Here is a 20,460-nt window from a genome sequence, read left to right on the forward strand (position 1 = left end):
GTAATGATGACAAGGATCCTGATGAATACAGGACCACAGGCACAGCCTGTATAACCAACTGCTTTGTAGGCAAGTAGAAGACTTTTCTTTCAGAGAAGCAGGCTTCTTTACATCCAGATGGAGCCTGTGGTGTGAGAAGGCTGTGGGTCACGAGGAAACTGAACAAACATCTCCAGTCTTTGAATCCAACTAGACATAACCAAAGAAAAAGACAACTCCTGGAAACTGAAGACATATGGTAGCTCTACCATTGTACAATCAAAGGCAACTATCTTGTAATACAAACAGCAATGCCAGTACTTCCACAGGGATGAATTTATAGAATCATAGAAAGTTAAGGGGTTGGAATGGGCCTTAAAGATTATCTAGTTCAAATCTTCCCTGCCTTGGATAGGGACACCACCCACTAAATCAGGCTGCTTAAGGCCTTATCCAACTTTGCCTTCAATAGTGTCAGGGCTGGGGCATCCACAGCCTCTCTGAGCAACCTGTTCCAGTGTCTCATTACCCTCACAGTAAAGAATTTCTTCCTAATACCTATAACCTAAATTTCCCCTCTTAGAATCTGAGCCCATTACTCCTTGTCCTATTCTCCAGATGGAGAATTCCTCTCTGGCTTCCCTGTGGCCCCCTTCAGATATGGGGCACTTGCTATGAGGTCTCCACACAACCTCACAGAAACCTCTTCTCCAGCCTAAACAGCCCAATTTTCTTTGCCTATCCTCATAGGGCAGGTGCTTCAATCCTCTTATCAACTTCTTAAGGTAGCTTTTTGTTTGGCCTTATTACCTACTTAGTAATCACTTATTGTATACAAGAGGACATCATGTCACAATGAATCAAAGTTATCCATTAAAATCTCACCTAATGCTCTTCCCTCTTTCCACACCAAAGTGTGTCTCAAAGTCCACATGCACACAGTGTCAAATACACATTTCTGGCAGGAATATCTTGAGTGCAGTTTTACCTGTTAGTAGTTTTGACCATACCATGAAGAAGTTTTTAAGAATCAGAGCAAAGCATGACTTGAAAAATATATCATAGTGGAATGGATTTAAACATGCTTTTAAACTGCTAGCTGTAAAAATGTATTGAATGTTAAAAGTGTGCATTCTGTTAAACTCTGCCCTTCCTATTACAGATCTTACTAGTAAATAAATAACAACATTTACCTCAATGCAGCAGCTGGTGTCTGTGCCAGAACAGAGAAAAGAGCAGTGTCAGTTAGAATTCAGCTGCTATGCCAAAATGATTTTTATGCAGCTTTAAAGTCACGTTAGAGAAAGATAAAAATATTTACTGTTTATAATGGTATCACTGAACAACAAATTGGACCCTACTGAATCAGACACTGCAAACACAGAGTGTGGAAGAAGTGCCTATTCCAAACTGTGTACAAGCCACTTGGATGGGTCTGTGCCTATTACAGGTGCTCCATCCTTTAAACACGTAATAAAGTTAATTATGTATATTAATAAAGCTCAGCTTTCAGATCTCAAAAATAAAATCAAACGCACAATACTGTTGGATAGCTTGGGAAAACCAAAGAAAACCCTGAACACAAACCTCAGAGCTTTGCTGCGCAGAACTGAAGGGCAAGGCAGGGTGCAAGGGTGGCTCTAGGGCAAGGCACACGGGCAGGAGGCGGGGAGCCAAAGGCACACAAAGGGGGATGGATGCCAAGCCCGGGGACCCCTCTCCCCAGGGCGCAGGTGGGAGATGCGGGACAGACTGGAGTCAGCGGAGCGCTCTGCCCGGCCACGCCGAGAAAACGGCGGCAGCAAACGGAAAGTACCGACTGAACCCCCAGGGCTCGGGGTTTAAATGCCAGTTTTGAACTCCAGAGGGAGTTAACACGGTACCTAAGGCTGCATCGAGCCCAAAGCTCGGGCTAAGCGGGGCAGAGACACCGCGGCGGCTCCGCAGCGGGGCTCGGCGGGGCTGCGGGAGGCAGGGCCGGGGCGGGAGGCGCGGCCGCCCCGCTCCCCTCCCCGCGCTGCCGGCGCGGCTGGGCCGGGCGGTACCGTACCGGCGGGCAGGAGGCATTCCAGCGGCGTGAACGCGCGCTCCATGGCCCCGCGGGACGGGCAGGCACACGCTAAAGGCACGGAGAGCCGGGCGGGACCGGCGGCGGGGGGGCAGGCGGGGAACAGCCGTGCCCCTTCCTGGGCTCCCCGAGGAACGCCTGCAGCCACACGGCCGCGCCGGCGGCCGCGCCCGCCCTTGCAGGCGATAGGCGGCCGCGCCGGGAGACGTGACGGCGGCACTGGCTGGGTACCTTCGGCCGCTTGTCCTCCTACATTCCCCGACCGGGACCGGGACCGGGACCGGGACCGGGATGTGCGTGGGACGGGGGTGGCAGGGCAAGCCGAGGGAATCGATGGCCGCCGCAATCCGTTGCTCGGCGGTGGATTCAGCGGCGGGGGGGAAAGGCGGGGCACGTTGATTGGCAGCTGCGGAGGCCTATGGGGCCTGCGCTGAGGGGCGGGGCAAGGGGCGGCGCCGTCCCTGGCAGCGCCTGTGCGCTCGCCGAGGCGGGAGAGCGGAAGGGAAAGGGAAAGGGACGAGGACGTGGGCAGGAGAGCAGGAGCACAGGGGAGGGCACCGGGAGCGAGCGAAGGGGTTCCCGGGCTCTCCGGGCACCTGAGCAGCGCCGCTCTCGGTACAGCGATGCTCGGGGAGCCCGGGAAGGGCCGCCTCGCGGCGGGCACCTGCGGCGCTGTACCGAGCGCCTCGCTCAGAGTGAAAGTCCTCGAATGGCTTAGAGCCCATCGAAACCGGAGAGAAATAAAAACTGTGCCACCAGTGCTGATGCCCTGGGATGCCGCCTGTGTGCCGGCGCCCTTGGGATGCAGGGGAAGCCGTGCGGAGGGCTGGCAGCATCCCGGCTCTGCTGCCTGTGCCCTTCCCGCTCGCCCGGAATGGTGCGGCATTCAGAGGTGCAGCTTGTTTCAGCTAATATCATTTCAATCACATCACAAAAGTTGTTAAATATATCGTTTACCCTCGTTCACAACTCTTAACCGGGGCGTTAATCATCTTCCGGCATAAAATGGATAACACTGCGGAATTTAAGTTTGCTCTGGGAGCACAGGGGAGCAAGATTTTACCCTCAAATGTGTCAGTATTGTGTTTCCGCCTCCTGGAGCGGCCTTGGTCCCTGCAGGTGCCCGTCTCCATCCGCTCCATCAGGGGCAGGCCGGGCGCCGCCTGGCACCGGCAGTTCCCGGCTCCGTTCCCGTCTCCTCGCTGCCCGGCGCTGTCCCGGCTCTCCCGGGAGCTCGGAGGGAGCGCAGCGGCGCGGGGCCCCGCAGCAGAGGGCAGCAGAGGAGCGCCGGTCCCTCCCTCCATGTCTTCCTCATCCCCTTCTTCCCTCCGTCCATCGGTCCGTCCGTCCGTCCGTCCTCCCGCCCCGGCAGCGCGGCTCGGCGCGGCCGGCAGGCTCCGGGAGCCCCTCACGGAGCTGCGCTGCCGCTGTTCGGCCGGGCCCTGCGCCGCGGCTGGGACCAGACGGCCGGACGAGGTCTCCTGCTAGGGGCGTCTGGAGAAAGCGTGAGCGAGGTCCATGGGCTGTTTTTCAACCTCATAATCATATGATTGTCTGTCAGTGAGGGTTTCCCCGTCAAATCGGAGGGAAATGGGACCTGCGTGTCTGTCTACTCCTCAGTCCGCCTTCTTAGTCTGACATTCATGCTCAGATCAACATGATTTAAGTGACTTCAGTGGTGGGCTAGTCTGGGACACATTTTTAGGGTAAAGAAGAGTGGCTCCACACTGAAAGAGCGCAGGTTTAGATTGGAAATTATGAAGATATCCTTTACGGTCAGCATGGTGAGGCACTGGAACAGGTTGGCCAGAGAAGTGGATGCCCCAACCCTGGGAGTGTGCAAGGCCAGGCTGGATGTTCTGAGCAGCCTGGTCTAGTAGAAGTTTCCCTGCCCATGAGAGGGGAATTGAAATGATCCAGATGACCTTGAACATCCATTTCAACCCAAACAATTCTGGGATTCTGTGGTTACTGCATTGATTGTAGGTGCAAACTTTGGTTTTAATGCTGCAAGCACCAAACCTTTGCTTTGGACCTTTCAGATAAGCTGCCCTGCCACCTATAAGAGACTACATTGTATAATCAATTTTGATCCACAAAGACTGATAGAATTTTATAAGTACTGGAAGCATTCATGCCTTAGTGATGAGAAAAAATGTGAGATTATTGGGAAACAAGGAAAATATATTAAGGACATCAAAAGATTACTGTTTACTCCATAGAAATAGAAAGTGGTTTATTACACTTTTGTGCCATTTAAAATTTTATTTCCTCTCCATGGAGAACTTGAATTTCAAAGGCTCTTAGGATGTTGGTTACCATCTCAGTGTCCTTCTTCAAGCAGGTTAAAAACAACCAGCATTAGGAAGAAGCAGCTTGCTGTCTTTTCCAAGAATGGAGACCATGTGGGGACTACCATTCAGCCGGCCAATGCTCTCCTCCTCTTAATTATATTCTCTTTCACTCTTGTTTCTCCACTCTGTTTCCTTTCAATTTTGACAGGCACTTTCCAGTTGCCTGGTAATGTTATTAAACCTTCTCCAGGATAGCTTATTTTTCTTCTTCAGTATCTTTCAGTGTCTCTGTCATTATTTTTTTAAAATTTGCTCTTGAGGGGGTACCATCTGCTACAAATAGTTGCTGATAAGCAGGCTCTTATGCATGAGAAGAGTCGTACTTTCTCGGAGGGAAGGTCCAATTCAGTCAGGGCCCTGTTCCTGGTAGTGCTCATTTACAAGTCTTTCTGCTCCTGTTCTTCTGTTCTCCCATTAACTTTTTTTTTATTTTATTTTTTCTTTATTTTTTTTTTAACTGTGCACGCAACAATTTCTCTCCATTCCCTTCGTGTCTCAGAAGATACTTTTTCCACCTCTGTCACATCTCGGCTTCCAGGAAATCCTTTACCAGCCACGGCTGCAAAAAAGTAATTGTACCTCTCTCTCTGCTAATCTTAGTAATACATGATTCATCATAATAGCATTGCAAAGAGAAATCAGTCTTGAGAGATCAGGCTGGCACTGGTATGCTTTAAATCCTTCCAAGATGAGCTAGGGTCTGCAAGCTAAGGCAAACTGCCAGCCCACTACACAATTAGGCAAAGGGCAAACAAGGCAGACATTCCTTTCCCTGGACTCAGTTGTTCTTTCACTGCTCTTTCCTTCAGATACAAATCTCTCATCCGCTGTATAAAGTTTATTTTTAGAATCAGCTCCACAGGAATAACTTTAGTAGATGCTATAATGCACTGATTTTGAAGGCAGAACCTGACAGGTATTTAATACTGTTTATCAGAGCCTAACAAAGGTAGTAGAGTAGAGGAAGTGTAGAGAGCAAAATTAATAACTCCAGGCAGACTGGCACGTTGTCTTAAGGATAGTCCCTTAAGAGCACTGAGAAGTCAGGAAGCTGATTTGCTTTTTCAAAAAATAAGCACTTTCAACTCTTTTTTGCACTTCACATCTGTGCTAGAACATCCATTGAATTTTCCTGTGAAAGGCTACCATTTAATAAACTTAGTGATTTTTTTTCTTGTCACACATGAGAAATTTGTCAGTAAATATTACACCTGTTTTTCCATGTAGCATATAGATTCAGCATTACTTTTTTCCTCTAGTTGGATCTCAAACCGAACCTTTTGCCCTGTTCTTTTCCTGTGGTTGTACATGTCTACATTACTTTGCAAGATTTGCAGAACAGCGTACAGAGAGGCTATTCAAAAAAGACATCCCTGGAGCACTGATATTGTGCTTTGATTACTACTGTCTCCTCTGATTAGCTAAAGGGAGGGCAAGTGACCTCAACCCCAAGTGAGAAAATAAACAGGCAAGCAGATGTAGTTCCTGAGTGACAGATGGGGCTGTCTGACAAAGTTTCACAATGACAGGCAGGAAAGGTTGAGGTAGTATTCAAACCTTTTATACCTCCTCTGGTAACTAAGCAGCCAGTCATGCCTCTCACCTGAGATATTATCCATGAAGTTTGTACAGGCTTGGTGACTGGACTGCCCAGGGAAAAACTGCAATTTATATATCTTACTATATACATTTATGTATATAAAAGCTTATTAGCAGACTCCAGAAAGCTTTCTCTTCTTTAGGATTACTATGCTGAGAAGCAGTCAGCTGGGCAGCTTCTGTGGAACACAGTTATGACATTACTGGCACTGCTCTTCAGCACTGCTAAAACTGATCAGGTGGGAAGGGTTGAAGGGTGATTAGGAGGACAGCAGCTTATATTTACTCATAACATCTCCTGGGACTTAGCAAGGAAAGAAAAGGGAAGTCATATTGCTAGGGGATTTACACAACAGGGCTAAAGCCTGCAGTGTTTGCTGTTCTTCCTTAGGATGATCAATCTCTCTATCCTGGTACGGACACACTGCTGAGGCTAACTTGTAGTAGCATTAGTTGTTTTCAGAATTTCTTTTCCTTCTTTCAGATAGACTAATCTAATTGAGACTGAAAGATTTAGAGGTATTTGGGGACTTCGTCCAGCAAAATGATAGGACATGTCTCTAGCATTCACAGCATAATGCCTCTCTCCCACATGAATGTCAAATAGGTCTGGTAATGCCAGACATCATCATTTAATGCTTTATTTTTAGCCCCCTCCCTTCTTCCATTTTTCACCAAAATGAGAATCATAACTCTGTGCTTGACTGAAGGTACTTTAGGTTCCGTGCAAGGGCTATGGCAGATTTCACTAATTGGCATTCTGAAGCCTTTTGATTGGAAAGTATGTAGAATCAAAACTACCCAGGTACCTCCAGAAGTCCCTCTTGGTGATTTTCTTGGTCTAAAACAAGCTGCTTGTAAAGCAGGGGGCATATGTTCCTCCAGCTACTCTAATTTTATTGCTAAGACAGAACAGTCTGTACAAGGCTGGCAATCAGGATTCATGAAACATGCAAATGTTAAGAATATATTCTCCTTCTCCCCACAGCTTAGCTTTATACTAAAGGGAATCCAGAGTTAAAACTATCAAGATGGGATGGTTCATTCTGGTACCTGTTCTAGCATTTATGTAGAATAATAAGGTTGAGAATGTTTAGCTAACTCAGCTGTCTGGTTGTCTGTATATCCCTAAGAGCTTGATAATTCAAAAAACACAGGCATCAGTAGATAAATGGGATGCTTTATTATAGACATTATATCCTTGCAGTTATCCTGGGCCAACAATTTAAGTCCTCACAACCTTCTCAAAACTCAAACACTAATTTGAAAGGTACAGTCATTGAGAGGGGGAAAAAACAAACAACAAAAAACCAAACAACCAGGACTGCAAACACAGAATCTGACACATATTCTCATTAAGTCCAGGTCCTGTAACAGTTAATAGAGCCAACTTCTCATTCATTTCAAGTCCTGAAGAGATTATGGAACTATACAAAAATATCATGTTAAGTGCAATTTGTTTCTGAAATGGTATGGAGCAGGCTGGAGATAAAACAGAAGATTTATTTTAGGCCACAGAGTAAAGCAGAAGAAAATAGTGAAATAATCTTGTGGCTCACCAGGCAGGACACTGCATTTTGAAGATTTAGGATTTAATCCACTCTCTACTAACTGGCATGTGTAGACAGAACCAAACCCTATGGATCCATAGCCTCTAGTGTATATAATGGCTTAGGAATCAACTTAGCTTCAAAGAGATCTAGCTCATAGCATTCTATGCCTTTGTTGCCTCATCTGTAGAATGGCAACAATAAGGTATACCTGTACTTTTAAATCAACCTAAGATCAACAGCCAAATATAAATGAATTTGTATTACTAATGAATAAACAGATGGCATTGTTTAAGAATCAATTCTATACAAATTGAGAAGATTTATTATGATCATCAACAATATTCTGTCATGAAGATGGATGAAAGATAAACTTTGGAAAGAGGATTGTGTCTTGAAGTGGTAACTTTTAGAAATAACATTTGCATCAAATCAGCTGCTATCATGACAGTATGGACAGCAGTAAGCAGAGTTGGTGCAGGTTAATACCTGTGATTATGTTGACTTCATGAGATCAGGAGACTGGATTCTTGAGATGATAGGCAAGTGGTTTTACTAACCTGGCAAGGAATTCCTGGGAGGCCTTGGCTAAGGTGACCTGGCAGCACAAGAAGAGTTAAGTAGGAAAAAATCCAATGATTTGCTGCACTCTATTCTGCCTGGAAAAAATAGTCTTATTTTGACTGACGTGTACAGGAGCTCTTACTGTCCTCTCAGTGTGCGACAACCAATGTGGAGAACCCAGTCCAGTTTCAGGACCCTGTCTCTCGCACAGCCTAATTTCTCTTGTAGGTGCATTCCACAGCACTAAAAAATGCTTCTTGTTGTCTTTATCTTGAGTCTTGTTAACTCTTCTATTTCTAAAAACAACTCTCTCAGTAGGTGACCCAAGGAGGCAGCATTTGGGAAATGAATATTGTGTGTTTGGAGTGGGCGTGGGGTGTGATGAAGACTGCCCTGGGGCGCTGGCCATGTCCAGTGCATTCAGAGTGATAGAAAGCAAGTTGCAGTAGCTCCACACAGTGGTCTAACAGGTTCTCATCCCTGTCCCATGGGAATGAAGCAGTCTTGTAAAAGTGTGAAGGGCAGCATTTACCATTAGGCATTTGAGCATGCAGCCAAGTCAAAATCAAGGTGACCCTAAGGCTGTGGAGATCAGAAGGTGAATAGTGGCTCAGAATAAAAACGGGGCAAGATCTTGCTCACTAATCATTGCTGTCACTTCTGCCTTGTCTGTGCTGAGTTTGGCTTAGGACTGTATGGGACTCTCCATGGTGGTGATTTGCCAGGGTGAGGGAAGTGAGGCCATTGATAATTGGCATTTACAGCTGTATTGACCTCTCCAAGTTACTGTTCTAAGTCATCAAAGTAGGAAAAAGAAATGTTGAGTCCTGGAAGGACCTAAATCTGTCAGGGCTAGTGTTATTGTGAGGGGGAACCACTTAGAGGGATCTCTAGAATGGAAATGATGGGAGGCACCCAGCTGCTTCCGTGTCTTTGTTACCTTCCATAAAAGTGGCAGCGCTGTCTGACAAGCTGTTTAAAAGGCAGTAATAGAGAAAAGATAATGGCTGCAATTCTGTCCCACAGTCTGAACAAAGCTGCCTTAGCCTGCCCTTTCCTCACAGGCTGAATCTTTTACGACTTGCTTGCTAATTCTCTCATTGGGTCCCAGGTGGACAGAAAAGGACATCCTGCTGGGACAGAGGGCAGCCCTCAGATATACCTACTGGAGTTCTTTTGTGAGGAAAACAAGCTCTTCTCTCATTTGCACAACCTTTCTCAACTAGTGCATACCTTTCTGGAGATGCCTGCTATTAACTCTTCTTTAACTGAGAGGAAAAAAAAAATCCTGAGACACCCTATGGAAGAATGAGAGACCCATAGCAGAAGGACATTACACAAGGCTCAGTTTGTCATTTGTTCACATGTTCTAGATGCTGCTACTCGTGGACATGCATGCAAGTATGCACATAGATAAATACGATGCATCTTCTTTTAGTTTTGTTGCTTAAGTTAGCTGTAGGCTGACATATGATAGAGTTCAGGTTTAAATCTTCCAAGTAAAACACTTTGAAAGCAAACCTATTAAGGTTAATAGAATGAACTTAAAATGCCCGTGGTTAAGAAGGAGGGGGGAGTGAGGCACTCAGTAAATTGTTCACCAAATAGCCTGTCAGCTCTTAGTCTGCAGCTGAAGGCCTGCCTATGGATCATTCTATTATCTTTAATAAGCTTAATTTTAAAGTGGTATGCACATCAAATATAAAATATCTATGTCAGTTTTGTTGTCTGTGATCCTGGATCTATCTTAAATATATTAATAAAGAATATATACAGTCTAAGAAGGTGCAAAAGCATTATATATACAATGCTCACCTAAAAATGCTTACAATTAAAAAAAAAATATAAAAAAATAAAGTATTTCTGTTCTTTAAGTTACTCCATGCATAAAAAACAGTATAGTATGTACAAATGTACAAAGTAATTTCTGGAAAATGTGTTTAAAGTAGAACAAACGTACCAAGTCAGTTGTTGGGGACTTTTATACCACTCCATGATAGCCATTTACTTAAGGCTTAAGCTCAGATTTTCCAAGCCCCTAATACAAATTAGAACCCTAGGAGATTTTTGCTGTACTTGATTACATTCTTCCCTTGGGCACTTTGTCACCTTAGAAAATTCATCCAAGTATTTTAAGACGTTTTAAGACAAACTACCACTTGCAGCTGGGCTGCATCATGCATTTGATGAAACATGCAGCAAATTTTTACTCCTGTCCAACCCCTGCTTTTCCTAGCCTCCCCTTTAACAAATTGTGCTCAGTATGCCACAATATCAATCACATTTTCTTGACACCATTTCACAGAATCATAGAATAGTTTGTGTCAGAAGGGACTCCGAAGATCATCTAGTTCCAAGCTCCCTGCCATTTCAGATGCATTAACTCCAATGTCCATTGCTGAAGCAGCTCCTGCCCAAACAGTTCCAAGCCGTGTCCTGGCCACTACTGCAGGAATATTTTGAGTCTTATCAGGCACATTGCTAAGAGGTTTCTCACCATGAAATCCAAACATCAATGAGGAAGATGTTTCAAACTGAGATTCAATATGTATCAGCCCAGTCATGGGGATATAATCACTAAAGATCACTAAAGCAACATTATTATTCACATTCCAAGGCTCAGCCTATGAACCGTAAAGGACAGACAGAAGGTTGACAGCACAGCTGGGAAAAGGAAGACATGGGTAAAGTTACTAGCACATAGCTCAAGGGTGTTTTCTCCCTCCATGAAGTCAGAAGGGAAGACCAAGCCTAACAGCAAACTATGGCAGATTGCAACTGCACAAGTACCGAAGGATAATGTAATTCCAGTGAACTTGCTTGTAGGTTGATGTCAGCAGATGCTCATTTGTGAACTAAAGTTTATCACATCCTCCTTGTGAAAATGTGACATGTACTTTTGTCTGGTTTATACTGGATTATTAATTTTACCTGTGAAATCTGTTATCTAGACTGGGATAAATTCACAAACATAACCAAGGTCTTAAATATGCATATTTTGGAACACCAAATTGTACTGACTTAATTATCATTGTATTGTGCTACCTGACACTTTTTATTTAAACTAGCGCAAGTTTTCATCTAAGAAATTCTTTCAGCTCAATGCCTCAAAGTATTTAAGCTTTTAAAGGCTTAAAATTAATACTTTACCTGAACATAACTATGGATTAGGATCTCTATACTTTCTGGATTTTCTTTATTATTCTTTCCTCTCACTTTAATATTTGTTTCCTCATGGCTTTCTTTTTCTCCTAGCTGCTCCCTAAGTTTTCCTTCCCTTCTGTTGAGTTCTAACCTTGTCTTCCCATGGGCCCTCCTACCTGAAATAATGGAGCAGAGTAACTTTAGCAAAGCTGATTAATATTATTTCCTGCCTTGGCAAGAAGTGGAGAAGGGAATACTCTTGCAAATATCACCTACTTAAGATGCTAAGCCAAAGAAATCTGTGTTACACTTGAGGCTATACACTGCAAATGGTGTATCCCAAGAAAAGCTAAAGTTCTTTGTGGGGAGGAGGAAATTGCTGACTCTCAACAAAATTCTTTCCTAAAGATATTTAATCTGGGATATGACTCCTGGCTCAGCTCAATATCATTTTAATGCAGGCTACAATTATAAAAGATGCAGTTCTTTGATTTCTGTCCCCTTGCACCCCATATCTTTCATGTAGTTATATGCAGTTTTTTATTTTTGGGCAAATCTATGAAGTGAGGAATGACCATGTACTTCTTTAAGGAGTAAGTTGAGGGGCTGTTAAATTATTCACAAATTGTTGCAGGCTGTGAATTATGTTTTTGTTTTTGCCAGATGCATCATTAGAGAAACTTATTTCAAAATGTAGTAGATTTGCATGCCTTAAGTATAGGAATTGGTTACACAAGAATATTTTATAAAGAAAGAGAGAAGCCTGGTAGGCCAGATTTAATTAGAAGTGAATTTTACTCCAACAGTCATGCTCTAAGATTTAAGACTGAAACAAAACAAAAAAGTCCTCAGTTCAGTAGAAACTAGAAAGTAAAGACCTAGCATTCTCACTATGGAATATATTTTACTACACTACTGTAATGTAAAATATTTACTTTGACCATGGCATGGCAGATGTGAGGAAGAAGTTAATATAGCAAGTACTGTAAATAACACATACACTACCAAAAGGCGGAAAAAAAGGCCATAATAAGTCATACATTCTCCAGTGCCTATGGTAATTTAAAAGCATCCTATATACTGGAATACAAGCTTGCCATCAGAGCGTAATATGTTGCCTCAATAGCAAATCAAATGAAGGGAATCATGCAGAAACATTTTAAGAAGTCTCTGTTGTTAGTCAGAAACCCTATTCATAGAACACAAGACCAAGAAACAACCTCAGTGCTATTTTTTGATAGGTTAAAATGATGCTTTAGTGTTCTGCAAAGGAAAAGATGATTTTCAAAGTTTCAGAAAGTAAGTAAAGAAGATCTGTACATATGAAATCATGGGGAAAGGTAAGAAAAAGAGAATTTGGTAATCCTTAGGAATTTCTGAATTTACAGCTGAGTTTTCATCAATATTGAGAGAGAAACAGATTTCGTCCAGTTGATGAATTAAAAAACATGACGAAGAAAAGAAAATTGAGGCTCACATGTTGAAAATACTAGAGAATCCGCCTAGACCAGCTCACTTTCTGAGCTTTGTATTCTGGAAAAATAGATTTATTAAATATTTGCAATTATTACAATTTTAGTATTTCAGCTAAGTAAGGGAGAATGATATTTGGTGTTGAAGGGCAGAGATCTAGTAAATGAAAGCTTTGACAAGGTATGTCAAAGAAAGGGACAGACCAATTTATCCTTGAGTAATGACATGGTTAATGTCTTGCTTCTGCTAATCAGAGTGAAGAACTAAGCTTTGTTTTGCTTCAGCTTGTTAGAATCAGAACAAGGGGCAAATCCAACTATGTTAGTTCAGCAAAATATCATGCATCAAATTTACTTTTCTTGGGTTATTTTTTTTTTTTAGTATCAAAATCTTATGAGCAAAGTTTTACACATTGCCTAGTGAGCTAAGAATTTTTTTACTCCAGTTACTGTTTTAGCAGTCCAATAATCCACAATGATGTCATAATACAGAAAAACTTAACAGATGGCACAGTTACATTTTATGTACAAAATGGACTAATACTAATCCTGTTTACTGTTTAGGTCTACCTCTGAGTCCTAAGCTTGTCTGTTTCTGTCTCCCTCATCACAGTGATGGTGGGAAGTCCCATCATACAATACATACAGACAATAAGTAACATTCTGAAGTCCTTGCTGGGAAGACCTTAAAAGTGTGATTTTGTTCCTGTTCAGCCTTGGACCTTCCTGGGACTATTTTTTTAATTTTCTCATCCAAATCTTACTCTTCATCAGCTCCCAGCCAAGGTTTTAAAGCTGCACAACAGGGTCACTTAAGCAAAGAGCTGTTGTTGTGTACACAGGGACAAGGGAGTCTGTCAGTCCTTTGCTGCCCATAGGTTCACAGCAGAGGCCCATCAACTTAGGTGGCTGCTGGCAAGCATTAAACCAGCTACAACAAGCCTAGGCCAATGCAAACCCAGTTAATTCCTGAGACCTATGGGTCAGGCCGACATAAAGCTGTAGCCTTTTATTAGTGATTGCAAAAAGCCATATTCCGTGTCCTAAAAGCACCCAAATAATTCTTACTGGGCTACAATTTATGCCATATATAATTGACTAATGTATAAATCAGCCAGTATGAAGATAAGACAGCCTTTAAAGACTGGCTGTTTGGAGCTGTTCCCCAAGGTGATATCATAATGGCTGTCATTCACATTATCTCTGCAGTGCAGCGGGTGGGATGCTCAGGAAATCTGTCTCTTGTTACAACTGACTTTGATTTAAAAACAAAGAAAGTAGCTCATAATGTGCTTTTTTTCCCCTTTCCTTTCTGTTGCACACACAGCTTCTCTTCAGCAACTTCATCTAAAACTCCTGTAGAGGGATGGACATAACAAATATAACGAACTAACTTGAAAAATGAACAATAGTAATAAGAAGTAAAGTGTAAGTTTAATGAAGTAGGAAATCTGGATTCATTACTTCCAGGGTTCACAAGACTGTTTAATGTGTAGCACCTCAGGCTGGATAAAAGTTGCCCAGAGCCTTTCCTAGAATGGTTACAAAAATTAAGATCCTCAGTATGATTGAAAATCCCCTTCCTCTGATGATGGATCTCAGAGGGCTGCAGTGTATAAAATCCAGTAAGTAAAGAACTCTGTAATAATAAGGCATCAGTAACTCTTGTACTGGATTACTATGTAATAAATGTGATGCCTGTTTCACTAAACTCTTTTGGTAGTTAAAAAGAAGTCAAACCTCCAAATTAGTCCACCTCAACCAACAAAAATGGATACAATAGCTGCCAGTCCAACGGAACTGCAGCCCTTCACAAAGACCTCTGATTTCATTGTGCTCATTTCCTACCTTCTAGCTGGCAGCATGTTATTACTTTTCCTTTTGGATGCCTGATTGAGAAGAAAATTCAGGACGTATGCAAAGCAGTGGCATTAACAGTACCATCTAGCAGGAACTCTGCCGGCACTGCAGGACTATGAAACATTTCTTTGCCTATCTAATGGGAGTTTCAAGACCACTTCTAAGTATTAGTGCCTTCAGATAAAGTGAATGGGCAGGTTAGAAAGATAAAGAGACAACTAACCACAAAACAAAATGAAATTGATTGAAGCAGTTCATATCCATGCTCAATCTTTCATGTTTTAACCTCTGCCTTTGAAATGAGATGACCAGGACATGATCAGTGGACAGATCTCCCACACAGTCCAGGAACAGAGATGTTTGAATCATATAGAGAAAAGGCTGGAAAATACTGTTTAATCCTCCTGAGCAGAGAAAAAAAAAACCAAAAAAAAAGTAAAAAAGAGAAGTCAAGAGACAGAAGACTGTTTGTGTTTTAAAAATGCATGCACCAGGAAGTCTGAACTGGCTATTTGTCTTCTGAAATGACAGTATTAGAACATCTTTTTCTCCCTCCACTCTCCATCCCATCCATTCACTTCAGATCTTTTCAGAATCAGAAGCTATACTACTATCAAAATATACAAAACACCATGTGTTGCTCTTTCCCTCTTCTTGGCTTATAGCCAACACTGATTATTTTGGACAAAGCCCTTCATACCACCATTGCTCCTGAGAGAATAAATGACAATCACTGTTCATTTGTCTCTTACTATTAAGCTTTGTAAACTGGACCATTGCAGCATTCAAATGAAAACAAATTTTTCCAGTTCCCACTTAATCATTTCCACAGCAACTCCTCATCAGCAAGTTGTATCCACATGGTTATGAAAAGTGGGCTTAAATTTATTAATTTTATTAGTGTTTACTTAAAAATGCTAATGCCACTGCCAAAGACCATCAGAAAGGAATTAATTCTCTTCCCAATATCTTTTAAAACCCGTTTCTATAGTAAGCAGATGATAAATCATAGCGACTATTTAAAACAAGCTCAATTTAGTCAACCCTAAATTTCCAGCAGCAACAGAACAGAATTTGACCCCTTAAGCCTGTGCTCAAAGTTTGATTCAGAAGAGGATCTGAGTAATGCAATAACACTGAAGCTGCCTACGAGGGTACTCAGCTGGAGACTCAGCTTCTTGTCTGTATTCCAATGAATTGATCAGTTGTTAAGTGACTTAGACAAGATTCTCATAGCTTAGGAACAAAAAAAAAAAAGCAAGAGAAGGAAACATCTGTTAAAGTTTCTACACAGAATAACTTTTGGTATAACAATCTATACGGTATAAGTAAAAAACTTGTCAGTTCTTTGTTTTGTCTGTGTAAATCTTTTGTGCCTGGTCTTCATGCTTAATATTATATCACCTCTTTTGTTAGCAACCACCAAGCCTCCCTTCTGCTCACCAAGGAGGAGGACAATCAAATAAGCAGTTTCAAAAAGAGCTTTCTGTATGTATTTCCATGAGCCAATTCCTTTTTTTTTCCTTAGAAAAAGGAAACTTGGAACTTCCTTACCCAGTATTTTCAAAACCTAGGGAAATTCTGATGCAATAAAAGGCAGGACAATGGGCATGTCTGGAAAAGTGAATCCTTTTGAGAGAAATTCAGACAAGTGCTTGAAAGGGAAGGAAGTCAATAAAGTGCTGTGTAAATCTGAAAAGGAAAAAAGTCAGAAAGTAGTAGTAGAAAGTGGGAGATTTAAAATAATGGGAAGGCCCTCACAACAGCATTATGAGTCAGAGTTCTTGGTTACCATGAGAATAGTGGTAGTGAGAAAATATAAGGCAATTTAGTATTTGTTTAAAACTGTTGAACCTCCTCATCCATATTAATCTAAAGTTCCAAGTCGCCAGTCAACTACTTCTCTTCGAAATGCATCTTCCTTGTCTAGAACAGCGAACACTGAAACTTGTGCTAAGCACCAACTGATCTTGAATGAAAAATCTTTCAAACCAGTGAATGATCTAGATGCCAAAGACTCTAATACCTTGTAAAAACCAATAAATCACCTATATATTATTGTGTTTACCACTGAAAGAAAGACACATCTGGAACAACATACGGAGTTACTTTGCTCTTTGATATTAGTTTAAAAAAAAATAAAAAAAATATCCAAAGTAATAAATCAACAAATTAAATATAAAACAGGTAAAAGTTAGTTTAAATGCATGCAGAATAGAGTTATTAGATCTGAAAGTCTCTGCTTATGAGGAATAATAATCTTGCATTTTACGAAAGGGACAGTAGAACTGCCTAAGAGCAGTCAGAATTCCTCATGTGTATGTTATCAAAGAGTTGATGCCTCAACATGTGTTTTCATTATGATTTTCTGTAGTTCTCATCCCTTATTTAGAATGAGGCACTCCCTTGTAGTCCTGAAACACTCAGCGCCTCAATTGTAAGTGCACATCTAAGCAGAGTGTCAATTCTGTTGCAGAGCATAAATGGAGATAGGTGCAAATGGTGAATTATGGTTTGCTAAATAAGCAATGCCTAAATGCTCTCTAAGATGAAGAACTCCCCATGCTTCAGAAAATAATCTACTTTAACCACTTCTATTGCTACAGGAAACTAAAAAGTAAATTAATACAATGCTACCACTTCAAAAGATGGAAATGCTCTGATGGATTGAGTTGGATATTAACAATTACAACACCAGAGCTCTTTTAGTCATATATCTCACTTAAAGCCATATTTCTCACCTAAAACCACAAAACAATTCTGGGTGAAGATTCCTATCCCTGATTGCAAACAATTAAGACCAAACTGTAAAAAAATTAAGTTCAACCACAACAAAACAACTTCCTGCCCAAAAACTTTCAGACACAAAAAAAGGCAAAACCCAACTGAAACCAAACCAAAGGACATCCCAAGAATTTAAGAAAGCTTAATTAACACTTTGGAGTATCAAATTTGAAGGTGTTACCTTCTGTAAGGATTTGTTATGTTCTGATTAGTCTATGGAGAAATAAGGTCTTTAATTATTGTTAGTGGTGATGTTCCATGCTGCATATATGTGAACATTATTTCCTCAAACTCTACCCTTCAAACCTACTTGAGATTTTAAATCTGTGCAGCTTGAATAACAGATCTTTGTTATAAGGTGCTATCAAAAGATTTATGCTTTAATACACTTCCAGACATTTTTCTTCTAAACTGTTCTCAATAACATTTTTGCAGTATATTTCCTGAGAGAATTAATTTTATTCCAAGGTGGGAGCACACAATGTGCCAGCTAACATCACAAGTAGAAAATTTTGCTTCAGCCAGCAATCTGAAATGAGGCAGTCTAAAGGTACATGGGGTTTGCACAGGGAAGAATATGAAGTTGCCTTATGAGAGCTCTTTACTACTTTTTCATACAAATAAAGGTGGCTGTGGAGAAAAACATACGCTAGAAAAGCCAGTTTTCCTCCATGTCACGCATCAGTAAAGAAATTTTTGGAAACCAAACAAACCATAGACTCAGAGCATATTATGAGAGACACCTTTATAATGAGTGAGTAGCAGCTATACTCATTAGTGCTGTCTTCCTACCTTTGAAATTTGTTCTTTGTTCCTCACAGCAGAGACAAGAGAGTTCATGAAATCTTCACCAGTCTACAAAAGCTTGCCCATTAAAGCCAACATGGAAATATTATGAAGAGAGGAACAGTTATCATAATGACAGATGGACTGTACATAATAGATAGCAATTACTTCTTCAAGGGTAATTAGAAAAGTTGTTGGAAAATAATCAGGCCCTTATTGGCCAGCCAGGAAGATAGAAGACAGCTGTACAAATACCAATATTCATTATGAAGTGCAGCCAAAAATGAGAACTGGGGATGAACTGGGCATCCTGGAAAAAGATGTCTAAATGCATCATTACTTCCTGATGAAAGTACTCAAAGGTGGTCACAGGAGTATTTGGAAAAGGATAGTCAGAGAGAAACTGGCTGTTTCAGTGGCTGGCTATTGATGTGGATATGCCAAGGGGTCTTACTGGGTTTTTTCCTGGGCTCTTTCAATGTTTGTCCTAAGTACTAAGAATGATGAAATGGAGAGTAAGTTTGTTACATTGTCTGATGAGCTCAAGGTGCATGTAAATGCAAGACACTAAGACATTGGGACCAGAATTACAAAAAAAAAAAACCTGAGGCAATTACATGACAAGAAATATATGATACAGTTTTCTTGGAACAGTCCAATTTCACCCATAAAGCAGCACCTTATGTGCTTAACCATGGGGAAAAATGGATATTAAAGTAGATTTTAAAGATGTGAATCAACAGTGCTCTCCTATTACAAATAAGAAGACATGCAAATGAAAGTGCTGCCTGTCAGCATAGGGACATATTTTCAGATCACTCAGAAACTGAGATAGATGCTCTTGAGTGAAGGTTTTTGGGCAGTTTTGAGCACACTTGTTAATAAAGATGGAAAACAGCTGGGCATAACAGAAGCCTAGGAAATATATCTGGAGATGAGGGTGTCAAAGACAAGAGAAAAGAATTAACACCATAGAATTAACACCATAACTGTTCAAATATGTAGCAGGCAGTAGAATAGTGGAGAAGCATGTCCTGTTTCTCCTTCTCCACAATGAATAGGACATGAATGAAGTTAAACTACAGCAAGTAAGATTTACAGTAGCTGTTAGGAGAACAAAGAGTGATGGTTAAACAGCATAATATGCTTCCAGGCAAGACTGGGGGTCCTACATCAGCAGGAGATTTTAAGAACAGGTTATCTCACTGAGAAGGGTTTATGTACAACTAATACAGCCTTGGGAGGTGACAGCTTGTATTTTCCTTGATTCTATCCTTCTTATGTGCACACACATACCATGCATCCTATGCATATTCATGTTCAAAAAACGAATTAACTTCATCAAATTTGATCAAACTAATTTGATCACAATTCTCCTCCGCTCTTTCAAATCTTCCTGTACCCTGCTCACTTTCCGTATCTCTTGGAACCTGTCGTGTTTTCAGCTTCATCTTCTTCATTTGCTACTCCCCTTTTCCTTCCTTAAAAACAGTCATTTTTCTCCTCTGAAAATGCCAGCTACCAGGAAATTGCACAAAAAATTAGAGGCTGATAATTTTTGACCAGGAAGACTGAGGAGTAGGAACTTAGGCTGGATGCATTTGTCCCATTTGTTCTATTCTTCAAGTCGCATTTTTTAATGTTCAGTAATGTTTTTAAAAGTAATTTCCAACTGTGTATTCCTCTTCTTTCCTGTTCTTTAACAGTCAGAACAACTTCACTGCCCATCACTTCATGACAAGTCTGATCAGAGGCTGCTGCACCCCCACCTGGCAGCTCTCCTGCCAAACTAAACCCTTTTGGTTGCTCCACTTCTCTGTGCCTCTGCTGTAGCTTTGATCATCTTAGGCTCCTGCTACAGTCAAGAGAAACACAGAGGCATTTCTAGAGGACAAGTAAGCCTAGCTGTGGCTCAGATCTGCCCTCTGGAAATACCTCTCTCCCCTGACTACAGAGGGCTTAAATTGTGAACTTGCCTCTGGGAAGTACCATACCCTGAAGAAAAATACACCAAATTGCCCTCAGAAACCATTTTTTCTTTCAAGACAGAAAGTTTTCCCTTGAGGGCAGGGACAGCCTCATGATGCCAGTTAGTTGGCACAAGCTAGGTGCAACAGGGAGAAAGGAGACATTTAGATTTCTAGGAAACACCTAGCCATATTTACAGAGCTCCTACAAATAACATATATACTGAAAAGGATATAGCCCCCTAATGAAGGCCTTCTAATCAGAAATTTGTCCTCACAGGTGAAAAGGCCCTGATATGGGAACTTGAGAGCTGTTGACAGAGAACATTGCCA

General features: G+C 41.6%; 1 protein-coding gene across 7 annotated transcripts in view; it reads right to left on the minus strand.

Annotated features, from left to right (window-relative positions):
• Positions 1–9,965, minus strand: part of TPK1 (thiamin pyrophosphokinase 1) — a 303,147-nt gene extending 293,182 nt beyond the window's left edge. For 5 of the 7 annotated variants that reach the window (XM_086845520.1, XM_086845498.1, XM_086845537.1 and 2 more), the window contains exon 1: positions 3,111–9,965. In XM_086845520.1, coding sequence (XP_086701646.1) covers positions 3,111–3,351 — 241 coding nt within the window. In that variant the 5' untranslated portion in view covers positions 3,352–9,965. Of the gene's footprint in view, positions 1–1,566; positions 2,002–2,029; positions 2,460–3,110 lie in introns of those variants that run through there. The other 2 variants (XM_086845538.1, XM_086845539.1) reach the window with 2 other exon arrangements.
• Positions 9,966–20,460: the final 10,495 nt, after the last annotated feature.

The sequence above is a fragment of the Cyanistes caeruleus genome, chromosome 1 (assembly GCF_971803275.1).
Source record: "Cyanistes caeruleus chromosome 1, bCyaCae1.hap1.1, whole genome shotgun sequence".
Classification (NCBI taxonomy): domain Eukaryota; kingdom Metazoa; phylum Chordata; class Aves; order Passeriformes; family Paridae; genus Cyanistes; species Cyanistes caeruleus.